Source organism: Nannobrachium achirus, assembly GCF_963921795.1.
Source record: "Nannobrachium achirus genome assembly, chromosome: 15".
In the NCBI taxonomy this organism is placed as follows: domain Eukaryota; kingdom Metazoa; phylum Chordata; class Actinopteri; order Myctophiformes; family Myctophidae; genus Nannobrachium; species Nannobrachium achirus.
Window position 1 is genome coordinate 43,441,358 of NC_137822.1, and position 13,454 is coordinate 43,454,811.

Below are 13,454 nucleotides of genomic sequence, written 5' to 3' on the forward strand. Positions count from 1 at the left end.
CACGCGAAGTTAACGCCCTCCATAGTAAATCCATTGAGAGGCCCATAAAGAGACTTCATTTACTCAAAAGGGACATTCTTATACAAAGGATGGTCTCCACTCTCCATACTGTACACAAAAGCTGGGCGCAGCCATGTTTCTCTTCTGGGCTCACACTGTCATGTGACTAGATGACGTAATTGTTGCCGTCAAGTGATAATCCAAAAAAACAAAAACAACCCCCTTCCGGCCCTTCAAAATAATAGCGGCAGCCTATGGAGGAAACGGCGTGGCACCGAGGCACCAAGCAAACCTTCAGATTAACTCATTGAGTGCCTATCCCGAATTAGTTCGGGATATATTATTGCATCCCAGAGTGCCTATCCCGAACTAGTTCGGGATATTAAAAAAAGAAAAATTGAAAAAAAATTGATTTTTTTTTTTTTGATTTTTTTTTTTTGGACCCCATCAAATCTAGTGAACATGATTTCAATCGCGATTTTGCATGTTCCACCCCCATACAACCCCATCTAACATACAGGGCAGCCATGTTTGTTTACATAACATGTAAAACATAATGGCGATTATCTCAAGAATGCCTGAACGGATTTCCAATCGGATTTTTTTGTTTGAAAGCTGTGAACAAACTGCACAAATCCACTCCAATGCAATCCAGGATTGCATTGGATTTTTTAGAGCTCATTCTTCTCTGTTTTTTTCCCATGCATGAGGTGTGCAAGGTTTAATCATGGCTAAGTTGACGAAAATAAGGCTTCTAAAATGCTTGGTAGCCGATAGCTAACTTCAAGCTAACTTCATCCTCTTCCTGTACATGCACAAAGGAAAGTGTTCAGGCAAGTCATGGCTGCAGGGCTTCTGCATATACCAGCATATCTCTATGGGATTTTCTATGGCCACTGGGCGCCCTCTAGTGGTGAAAGGGTGGCACTAAATGAGTTAAGAGGCAGTAGTTGTGTTAACAGGGCATCATTAATATTGAAGACATCAGGGAACTCCATATATGGGCATAAAAAGGATTTTGTTAGTGTGACATCACAGCAAACCCATTCTGTTAGAGTGGTTCCCCTGACATCACAGTGACATCGGAGCATGATGTCAGAGCGATTTCATTTGCCACAATAATCGTGATATGAAATTTTCATATCGTCCCATCCCTAGTTATAATTTGTTATGAAGTTTTTATACTGAATAGGTGCTTGGTCTAGCTGTTTTTCTTAGATTTGCCTACCATTTCTTTCCATTTGATGTATTGATGTTGATGTACTGATGTGTTACCTTGCTTATTGTAAGTCTCTCTGGATCAAGAGCGTCTGCTATGTAATCCTGTCTCAGGTGGATAGAGAGTGAACCGTGTTTAACCCATTTAGGCCTAGAATTATTGAATGCTTTAACCAGTGAAAAATAGCAGATATACAAGCTCACAGCGTGGCACCGAGTGGAAATATATGTATTTTCAAAGCGAACGTTTGTAACTCAAATTTTGCTTCTGGGTGGTCCCTGGAACGAAATATTTTGAGATGCGGGTCCGTGGCCAAATAAATATCATTTTGGGGGTCCTTCACATGAAAAGGTTTGAGAACCACTGACATAGTAGTCTCTCAAGAACCAACTAACTGAGCTCCATTTAAGTGAAAAGGACCTTTTTCGCATCGCAAGGCATTGTGTGCTTGTCGATCGGCTGTTTTCACTAGTTTTGTGCGACGGTCCTGTATGATGAAGCAGGGCAAAAGAGGTACACATTTGAAACTTGGAGATACGAGGTGTCTGCCCTACAGTGACGATATTTTAGCGATTATGTTGCGAGGAAAACATTGAGATAATAGCCATTTTGGTTAGAAATGACTGAAAATAACTTTGTACTTCTTCCAAATATTATCAAATTATCTCGCGGCACCCCTGGACTGCCGCCACGGCACCCCAGGGTGCCCCGTCGCCCACTTTGAAAACCCCTGGTTTAATGTAATCTCTGCTTCAGGTGGATAGAGAAGGAGGCAGCTGAAGGCGACTACAACGTGGACATCTCCAACGTGACGGAGGCCCTGGGCGTGCTGGGCGTGGCGGGGCCCAACGCCCGCACCGTCCTGCAGAGGCTCACCCAGGAGGACATGAGCGACGCAGGGTTCAAGTTCCTGCACTGCAAGAGCATCACGCTGGCTGGAGTCAACCTGAGAGCCATCAGGATCTCCTACACCGGTAAGAGCACTGCGGACTACGGCTACATAAGTATGGATCTTTTCCTAAACACAAATTTTCGCATATTCATATAGAAAAATATCTACTGTAGGTCAACACGAGTCACAACAATATCTAGCTTGGGCTCCAACAAGCATGCCCACATGCATGCACTCACGCACGCACTCAACGTCATCGTTTACACAGTGGCTCTGTTTTTCCATTCTACACAGATCCACTGAAGCAGATATTTTGGTAAATCCTCACTTATTTATCCGTTTACAAAAAGATCCCTTTTAACGGCCGAAATCTCTGTTTGCATGTGGCTGCTAGCCTCAAACGCACAAAACAATGTGCATTTAGAAAAACATCCATATTCGAGCATCCAGCTGGCTGGAGTCACGCTCAGAGCCATCAGCTATGCTACACAGCCAGGTGGTTCTCTATAGGTGGGGTCCGGGGACCCCCGGGAGTCCTTGAGGGAGTTCTGGGACCGGGAGCTCCCCAGCAAATTATGAGTTAAATGGCTGGAACACTTTGGTAGAGGTTTGGGTTGTGTAGTTACCAGTGATGTATGGGTTGTGTAGTTACCAGTGATGTAAAGTAACCAATTACATTTACTCAAGTACTGTACTTAGTATGCTTATTTATCTAGCTTTTATCCAGTAAATGTCTGTCGTACATAATGCCACTAGTCACTACACAGTGTCTATTCCCACCGGGCGACGCCATTTTTGTCATCAAGCCACGAACTTAGAGCTCAGGTTTGTTTCGCGAGATGTCTGGGTGCTATTGACCCAGTGGGCACCGGAAGTTAATGGAACAGGTTTGCCCTAACATACTTTCTGTGTGTGTGCGTGTGTGTAGGTGAGTTGGGCTGGGAGCTGTACATTGAGCAGAAGAACATGGCCACAGTGTACCAGGCCATCATGGCGGCCGGTCAGGACCAGGGCATCGATAACTTTGGAACCTACGCTATGAACTCCCTGAGGCTGGAGAAGGGCTTCAGAGGCTGGGGAGCAGAGGTACACACACACACACACACACACACACACACACACACACACACACACACACACACACACACACACACACACTAGGGCTGGACGATATGGAAAAATACAATATCACAATATTTTTCCAAGCAGTATCACGATACACAATCTTATCACGATTCTCTTTCATGTTGGTTTTTATGGTTATTTTTCAAGTTACTTAACAGCACAACCAACTACAAGGTAACGCAAACTAAAAGAAAAAGATCCTTTTGGGAGGTCTAAATTGACCCTTACAAGTATGTAACTCTGACAGTATACAAATGAAACCAAATGGACCCTGACGGGTCCATTTGGTTTCATTTGTATACTGTCAGAGTTAAGGGGAGACCTTGACATTTTAAAGTTTGAGAACTACTGCTTTAGACCAAAATGCAGGTTTAAATGAATTCTGCAATGGATCTGCATTAACAATTCAACAGGATTTTATATAAGGCTCCCTCATAGTATCAGGATATATACAATATCTCTGAAAGGCATATCATGGAGATATTGTATGTTTCAGTGATATTTATCACCATATTGCCCACCCCTAACAAACACACACACACACACACACACACACACACACACACACACACACACACACACACACACACACACACACACGGTTGTACGGTTCCTTTAGGCTGCACTCAGACTGGAAGGCACAAAGTCTAGTCTAGTGTGTGTGGGGGAGGCGGGGGGCAGAGACAGCACAATGCATTGCGGATGGAAGTCTAGTGGTTTGAAGTCTAGTGCGTGTTGTGTGCTTGTTGGATGGTGCTCTGTGCAAGCACACAACACGCACTAGACTTCAAACCACTAGACTTCCATCCGCAATGCATTGTGCTGTCTCTGCCCCCCGCCTCCCCCACACACACTAGACTAGACTTTGTGCCTGCAGGTGTGTGGGAAGCCCTAGAGAGCTCGCCTTCCATGACTCTCACTCTTTGTAGACTGATCTTTTCTCAGGCAGTACAATGAACATGGGTGAAGTGCTCATTTAACTGTGTTTTCTTCCTGATCAGATGAACTGTGATACCAACCCTCTGGAGGCTGGACTGGACTATTTCATTAAACTCAACAAGGTACAATTATATGGTGTTACTTTATACTACCGGTAAGACGCCCTAAGGGCGAGATTATAACATTAATGCATGAAATGAATGAAAGAATGAATGAATGAATTGTATTTTCCAAACATAGTTCCAAAGTGCTTTACAGACGTATTACCAAAAGAGAACAAATAAAATCTAATAATGGTAGACAGTCTTATATTTATCTGTCCATATGTTATTGTTCTGCCTGTACCTTATATTCTTATACAGTACAGTATATGTTTTATATCTTACATTTATGAATACATTTTCATTTGAATATGGTTATAAGTCAGCCTATTTATTGACTTTATATGCAAGGCAGCTCTGCAGTATGTTTAAATGTAATATATTACAGTATATATACACAGTGATGTTACTAGGTTTTCAATGTAATGGGTCCCGGGACCCACAGGTGGTCAACTGGTCATTCAAATGGGTCTCAGAAAAGTTTTATGAGTCCTCAATATAAAGTTTACGTGCGCAAAATGGCGTCGGACGTCGGTGGAATCAAAACATTGACGTTTCTATCGCCTGTTTAAGCCTTTCTACATGGATAACATTTTATTTTATTCCACAGACACCACCATTGTTCATGGGTGAAAGCATCCTACTTTACCCTACGTAAAGTAGGATGCTTTCACCCATGAACAATGGTGGTGTCTGTGGAATTTCTTTTTTTTTTTCTTTTACCGCTACGCGGTAAATTATTTTAACATGGACTCCAATGGAGGCGCATCCCCGGGACCCCAGGACCATGAAATGAATGAGTCCCTGGGTGACTTGAATGAGTTTTTGATGCGGGATGCGCACGTAATGACATCACTGTAATACGTATATCTTATATTATGTTCTATATTCCCAGCCTGCAGACTTCATAGGTAAGGCAGCTCTGCAGCAGATCAAAGCTGAAGGCCTGAAGAAGAAGCTGTGTTACGTTACCATGGAAACGGACAACGTCGACCCCGAGGGCAACGAGACCATCTGGCTCAACGACAAGGTCAGCAAACACTAACGTCTTAACTCATTTACTGCCATATCCCCAGTTTCCCCAGTTATTCCCACTGTTCCAGGCTGCCACGCCTGAGTTTTTAATTGATTCGATTTGATAAAGATCGCGGCACGCGCCCACGTTAACACATTTCGTGCCTTAGATGGAGATCTACGTCTTTTCAAAAGTAGGCACTTGTGTGCCATAGACGAGGATTTCTTAGAAAGACAGAGATTTATTCATCTGATTAATATCGCCGTTATGTACAGTCTGGAGCGATCTGCGGTTGCTGTGAGAATCATGGGTTACTACACTGTCCATGTTGAGGACCAACACAGGTGTTCAGACTGGCGTAGAGTAGGGCTGTCACGATATGACATTTTACATGCCGATTAATTGTCAATCAAATAATTGGCGATTAACGATTTAATTGAGTTTTTGTCGTTGATAATTACACTTCTGTTTGGCTTTTAGGCTTTGAAGTTGTACATGGTAGATATGACACATAACCTAAATATACAAATACATTACTGACATATTTGACAACTTACTACTTAAAAAATAACTTTGATAGTGGAAATAGCCGATCTACAAGCTCACAACGCGTCGCGATGCGACGCGTTGTGAGCTTGTAGATCTGCTATTTCCACTATTTCTGAAATTTTTCAACATTCACGATTATGACGATTATGACAAAATAATTGCGATAATGTCAAATAATCACGATTAGACGATTATGTAATAATTGTGACAGCCCTAGCGTAGACTAGAACATTAGTTCTATGCCAATCAGACACATTGAAACACCTGTGTTGGTCCTCAACATGGCCGTGTAGGACTACAGTCAAGCAGCCACAAGTCAATTTATTGATAGAAATTTGGTGCTTGATACAAGCACCAAATTTGGCATGAACAATGCCTATGACCTACTTGTTCAGAAAAGCAAGTTAGCCACCCAATTAAAAACAAATAGGGTTGGGGTCCCATTGACTTTCTATACAGTAAAATGATACAAAAAAAATTAATCTGTTTCAAATAGCATGTGAGGGGTCAAACTAGGGGTTTTTCATGGTGCTGAATCCATTGTAAGCATCTGTTTTGCACAAAAAAACATTCCTTGGGCTAGAAAGGGCACCACAACACTATGGTTTAGTGATGAGTCATCACTTTTCACCGTGGTTTTCACGCTTTTGTGGGGGCCTTTCTGCCCAAGGAATGTTTTTCTTGCAAAACAAATGCTTGCATTGGATTCAGGCTCATAAAAAAACCCTAGTTTGACCCCTCACTTGCTACTTAAAGCAGATTTATTTTGTTGTATTATTTTACTGTATAGAAAGTCAATGGGACCCCGACCCTATTTGTTTTTAATTGAGTGGCTAACTTGCTTTTTGGAAAAAGTAGGTCCAGAGGAAACTTTGTGCAAAATTTGGTGCTTGTATCACAAAGTGAACAATTATCTCTGTAGCCGCCGGGCTGAATAGTGGACCTTGACCATTTTCCCCCGTTTTGACCCTGTCAGGTGGTGGGCAACACCACGTCGGGATGCTACAGCTACTCCATCCAGCAGAGCCTGGCGTTCTGCTACCTGCCCGTCACGCTGTCCTCCGTGGGCCAGAAGGTGGAGGTGGAGCTGATGGGGAAACGCTACCCCGCCATGGTGGTGCAGGAGCCGCTGGTCCTCACAGAGCCCACCAGGACCAGGCTGCAGAAGAAGGCCAAGAGCGCAGCGTAAACACAAAGGAAGGAAGGAAGCCCCTGCGTTTTTACTCTGTTTGTACGGTTCCTATAAGTACCCTAAAAAAGTGTTGCTCGCCAAAAAAAAAGAAAGAAAAACGACAAGTTAACCCATTTAGGCTTAGACTTATTGACTGCTTTAACCAGTGAAAAATAGCAGATATACAAGCTCACAGCGCGGCACCGAGGGCCGCGCTGCGAGCTTGTAGATCTGCTATTTTTAAAAAAGTCGTGAAAATGTTTCTTTGAATATATGTATTTTCAAAGCGAACGTCTGTAACTCAAATTTTGCTTCTGGGTGGTCCCTGGAACAAGATATTTTGAGATGGGGGTCCGTGGCCAAATAAATATCATTTTGGGGGTCCTTCACATGAAAAGGTTTGAGAACTACTGACATAGTAGTCTCTCAAGAACAGACTAACTTAGCTCCATTTAAGTGAAAAGGACCTTTTCTTTGACGATGGCTGGCCAGATTGCTGACATAGAAACATAGGTTTTTCAAAAAGTCTTAGAAGGATTCAAAAGACACTTATAGAATCGGGTAAAAATTATAATTTTCATGATTTTTCAAAAATAGCAGATCTACAAGCTCGCAGCGCGGCACTCGGTGCCGCGTTGCAGTGGTGTAGAGCAGTGGTTCTCAACCTTTTCAGGCTTTTCATATTTTAACTGGGGACCCGCCACCCTGAAGAGCACTACTTATTTTGTATAATAAGTTTCAATTTCTGCCTCTAATAGCCTATTTGACAATTTGGCCAATGTTTAATTTGTCATTTTAGAGGTGTTAAAAAGTCCTTTAGAAATGTGCAGATACCCTCCATACACTTAAACTTTATGTTGGTTTGTTTACTTTTGAGAGAGAAAACATTAACTTAATCATCTGGGGATCCCCAAAAAAATATTTGGGGACCCCCCCTGGGGTTCCCGACCCACAGGTTGAGAACCGCTGGTGTAAAGTAACTAACTCATTTTGAGGTTTTGTATTTTATCTGAGTATTTCCGATTTTCAGTACTTTCAGAAGCAAATATTGTACTTGTTACTCAACTACATTATTTGTAGATTTTGATTATTATTACAGAACCACTTCAGCCCTGTATATATATTTCTGCTGATTGAAAATAGGATTCACAATGCATTGTGAGCTTGTAGATCTGCTATTTTCAAAAGATCTTTATACATTTGAAAACTTGAAATGGGACGTTCTGTACAATGAGTATACTTGTGGTAGCACATTTTGATGCCAATACTTTTGTATTTTTACTCGAGTAAATGTAGAATTCCTCACTTTTACTGTACTTGTAAAAGAGTACTTCTACATTGCAGTATTGATACTTTTACCTGAATAAGAAATATGAGTTATTTTTCCACCACTGCCGCGTTGTTAGCTTGTAGTTTTTGTTTTTTTGACGAGCCAGCACAATTTTACATTTATATTGTTCTCATTATGCTCTCCTCCAGAGAGACGTATAAGTGTGAGATCGGAATAAACAGAGTAAACATGAACTCCAGTCAATAAACTACAAAGTAGAGTGCAGAGAGATGGTGTGTGTTGACGCAAAGAAAATATAGGATAGCAGGTAAACAATGACTCTAGTATCTGTCTTAAATAGCGTTTTTGGACATTTGTGGCCAAAAAATCAAGGAAACAAAACATGGGAACAAAATGACCAAGATACATACTGCATAGTAAACTAGCTTTTAGCATACGAGAAGAGAGAATCTCAATTTAGGATTAAAAAAAATAAGGAAAACTTTGCCCATGGGCAAAATGTATAAATAAACTCGGCTCCTTTATTAAAGTATGAATCGACCGTTAGTCTTACATAGGTGGTGCTCTTCCCCTCCCAGCTGTGCCTTGTGTTGACTCAGAGACAGTTTGCTTGCCACCAGTTCTGGGTGCTTGAAGCAGTCCCCTGCCAGCCTCATCCTTCTGTCTGTGAGCTGTGTGCAAGACCTCTGTAGAAGTCCATGTTTCTGATGTGGTCCAGCCATGTGACACCTACAATAGTGCCATTAGTTGCATTCTCGTGTACTAGAAGCCATCCAGGGTATCCGTCATGATACAATATGTATTTTTTAATAGCTTGAGGACCCACATACAGTGTGGGGAAAGGTGTTCCGACTCTCAAAGTCCCCGGATGCGTTGTGAGGCGCATTGATCTCGGAAATGTGCCTCATTTGCATCACAACGCATCCGGGGACTCTGAGCAACTCACTAGAGTTGTCTGATTTACCACTCTTTTAAGCCAATCACAATCCAGTATTTGAACACGTGACTAGAAAAAGTGGTAGAAGTAATTGTTTAATAGCTTGAGGACCCACATACAGTACACATCTGAGCAGTGCTGGGAGACGTTAACACATGGCCTGCTAAGGTTTATAACATTTATAGCTGTTGCTGCTGCCACCATTGACTTACGCTTTGTTTTGACGAGCCCCGCAAGCTTTGTGCGTGTGCACGTGCGTGTCCAGAGAAGATTGAGGAGGATAATCCATTTGTTTACAAACGCTCGCGAAACTAAAATCCAAAAATCGCGGTAAAATCGCGGTAAAGTGTCGCCGTGAAAACAATCAGCTCTCTGCTTCCATGGGGCTGTTTTCATCTCATTCTTAGATAAAGCCGTTCTTATGTTTCAAAGTAGAATCTAAAGCCATGTTAAGTCCTTCCTTGACTTCTTCCCCAGAGGGGCTGCCTGCACAGGCTGGGTGACATATTGGACTCAGGTCATTCAAAGGGCAGCTGCAGGCTCAAAAAGTTAACTGTTTGTTGCCTCGTCCGTGAACGAGATAACTTCCTGTGGCAGGGGGACACCTAGTGGCCTTAACTCGTCCCTGAACGAGTTTGGCGCCATGGGTGTTAAGGACCGGTTTCACTTGGTAAAAGACTGTTAATCACAAAGTGGCCTAAGAGCTCATGAAGTGTGAGTCAATTCTTTTTTAGCTTTTTATTTTTCATTGAAGCCAGTATTGTGACATCAGTATCATGATAATGGCATCAAATATCCTAATGGGATATTTGAGTCTATATATTACCCACCACTAGACTTGCCTACGCTTTTGCGTATAAATTAAGCAACATAGCTTAGTGGAACATCTACGAGCTCACAGCGTGTCTTATTGTGATGCGCTGTGAGCTTGTAAATCTGCTGTTTTACAGCAAAGAGGTTTAGGCGTAGAGGGAAAAGGAGGAGGGGACCTGGAACAAACCTCCTCGAGGACCCCAGTCAATGAAGTATACAGTGTACATGTTTTAAGCATTAAGCGTACAACAACTTCATCTGCATATATTTCCATTTTAAAACCAAACCGTAAAAGGTGAAAAGTTCACACGGTGCTTCCAGGAGAAAGAGAGTCAGTTTTAGACGACTTGTGAAAGATAATATTTCCGTCATTGATCACTTGACTGACTGTTAGGTCATGATATGCACAAGTGCTACACAGTATTCTTGTGAATGTATTATTATGTGTGCAACGATGTCAAATTATGTGATCGAATGTATTTGCTTTGTAACAATGTTTTTTAAAATGGCGATTTCAAATGCTTATCCAAAAACTAAAGTCTTAATTCTACCTATTTTATTTTTTACATATTTCCATAACACTAGAATGAGGTGCTGCTGCTGCTACACGGGTTGTTGTGTCTTAAAGGGCCAGTGCATGATTACGGCAAGTTGAACGCAAGCAAATGCTATTATGTAAAGAAGCAATAGCTGTTTATAAATAAAATAAAGCTGTTTTTTGTAATTCTGTAAGAAAAAACTAAAAAAACAAAAGTAATAATTTATTTGTAAGAAAATGAGTGTGCATTTAAAGTACTGCATATAATTAAAGGTAATGCTCTTGGCTGCCTTTCTCGATCTCTTTATTTTGTACAACTGTGTACACGGACGGCGTGCGTGTCTGTGTGCACTCCCCTTTTGAATTTAAATAAAAATATAAAAATATGAATTTAAATCACAATGTTTGTGATTGTTTAGGCTAATTTGTATTCTGGACATGCTTACACGTTTTGTTCAACATTTTTTAATATATTTTGATACATTTTTTTTAAACATCTTTTATGTGTGGGGTTCAACTGGCACAACATATTGTCAGAAGGGGGGTTTGTGGGCAAATACATTAATTAATCTTTTACATATTATGTAATAGAGCCTAGTTCTTACACACGCCAGAATAGTACCCCCAATCCCGGCAGAGTAGTTCCAGTGCAGCACATTGAGTGACCCTGTCTTTCCCTAATAGGACTGATCGTGGATAGCTACTGGGACGTAAGTCGGGACTTGATCAACCCCGGCTGGGTCACCTGGGCGAGGGTGTATGATGTTGCGAGACCCGAAACACCCGTCGACCCCAGGCTACATCACTGATGATACGTCCCAGTTGCATCCTTGTGATGTTTTATTTTCATTGTTTGAGAACCAAGTGCACTATAGTCCAGTGGTTCCCAAGCTTTTTAGCTCTTGACCCAAAAAAGAAATCCGACATTTGCCGGGGACCCAAGCTAGTGAAAATAGCAGATCTACAAGCCCGCTTCGTGCCGTGCTGTGTGCTTGTAGATCAGCTATTTTCACTACGATTTGGTATCAAACTCCCCAAATTCACCAGAACACAGGGAAATTACATCTACTATGTTAAAAATGTTCTGGGGGAGGACCCCCACAAGTAAAGACCCCCTGCTTTAGGGGTGGGGGCAATGCATGCAACAGATATTCACTTAAGTAATGACTTAGAGATGAGAAGTCATTTTTAAGGATGTCTTACTTTGCTTCAGTCATCACATCTGTACTCCTCCATTTGGCATTTTAAGGCTGACAGTGTAACCATGCTAGTAAAGCAAGCCTGATAAAAGTATCAAACATGCACAAAATTCACCAGAACAACACAGGAAATTAAATCTACTATGTTCAAATGTTTCACTTTAGGGGTGGGGGCATGCATGCAAGATCATACAGCACTTAAGTAATGACTTAAAGATGAGAAGTCATTATTAAAGATGTCTTATTTTGCTTGATCATCAAATATGTAGGTACATTTGGCATTTTAAGGCTGAAATTGTACCCATGCTAGTAAAGCAAGCCTGATAAATGTATCAAACATGCACCAATTTTTACAGAACACAGGAAAATATATATCTGTTAAGTTTTGGGGTGAGGACCCCCAGACCCCAGTTGGGGAGTTCCACGCTAGCCTGATTTCAGGCTCTGCGCTGGAGCTTAAGAGTCTGAGCCTGAGCCATTGTGTTGAGATTTCAAAGGGGAGGGGATTTAAAATTTGAAATTCCCAATCACAAGCGATCTGGTGGGAGGGTTGTGTTTGACTTTTGCACACAAAACAATCCCTCATCCCCCTCCCCTCAATGACATGCACCCAACAGGTCAGTGTCTTTGATGTTTCACTGATTAGAGAGAATCACTAACGAGCTACTCGACACTTGTATGGCTCAATCAATGCCTGCAGTTCGGAGTCCTTTTGAAGTAGGGTTGCCACCCATTCCGTATAATACGGAATCGTTCCGTATTGGACAATTAAAAGATGCGTTCCGTATTGAACCAATACGGAACGCGGTTTGTTCCGTATTTAACCAAATGCCCCATAAAGGTCTGTCACAAAAACCTCAACACAGAATTTATCAATAATGAATGAAATAAAACACAGGAAAAGACAGCAAAAGGAGGGAGAGGGTGAGGCGAGCCGCCTCACAGTCGCTCTCTCCTCTCCTCTCCTCTCCTCTCGCTAGCCCGGCCGGCCCCTGTCTGCATTATGCACTGCATGTCGCTGTCAATCACCGTTGCCTAGTTACAGTCAGCGCACACCGCGCGCTTTAAAAATGTCGTCTGAAGACAATACTCCACCGCCTCAAAAAAGGACAGACGCCTACAAAGGTACAGACGCGAGTGGGAAGAAACAAACCCGTGGCTTGACAGCGTCAGTGAAGGTTGCTTGCCAAGCAACCTAGCCTACAGTAGCCTTGCGTAGCCAGGCTTACTCATCTCCGAAGAGAAAAGAGCCTACAGTGTGTGGAGAAAAATAACATGCAGTTGCCAGGTCTGATAATATAAGCCATGTTGGGCTAGGTTGGAAGAAATTCCATGCAGTGTTGCCAAATCTGACTATTATAAGTATTTTGGGCTCTTATTTCTGTAAAGTTGCTCAGGTGAAGCCTATAGTGAAGCCTATTCAGCCTAAAGTAAAACATTTGTAATCTTCGTTGCTAATAAAGCACTTTAAACTTTAAGTATATGACTTAATGGTTTCTTGACTACCTTCTCTTTACTGACCACCAAGTGACCCAATACAAGAGCCAGGTTCAAATCATTCATTGCTTTATTTCATACAAAATTAACTTATTCAAATTTTAGAAACAATTGGCCACTTCAAACTGCAAAACAATATAGGTTATACCATGTTGTGTGTTATAGTTA

General features: G+C 41.9%; 1 protein-coding gene across 1 annotated transcript in view; it reads left to right on the forward strand.

Moving 5' to 3' along the window:
- The window catches only part of dmgdh (dimethylglycine dehydrogenase), a 50,428-nt gene extending 39,442 nt beyond the window's left edge, over window positions 1-10,986 (forward strand). Inside the window, exons 12-16 of the mRNA XM_080743296.1 lie at window positions 1,976-2,193; window positions 3,040-3,197; window positions 4,238-4,297; window positions 5,172-5,306; window positions 6,817-10,986. Coding sequence (XP_080599422.1) covers window positions 1,976-2,193; window positions 3,040-3,197; window positions 4,238-4,297; window positions 5,172-5,306; window positions 6,817-7,029 — 784 coding nt within the window. The 3' untranslated portion in view covers window positions 7,030-10,986. The remainder of the gene's footprint in view (window positions 1-1,975; window positions 2,194-3,039; window positions 3,198-4,237; window positions 4,298-5,171; window positions 5,307-6,816) is intronic.
- Window positions 10,987-13,454: the final 2,468 nt, after the last annotated feature.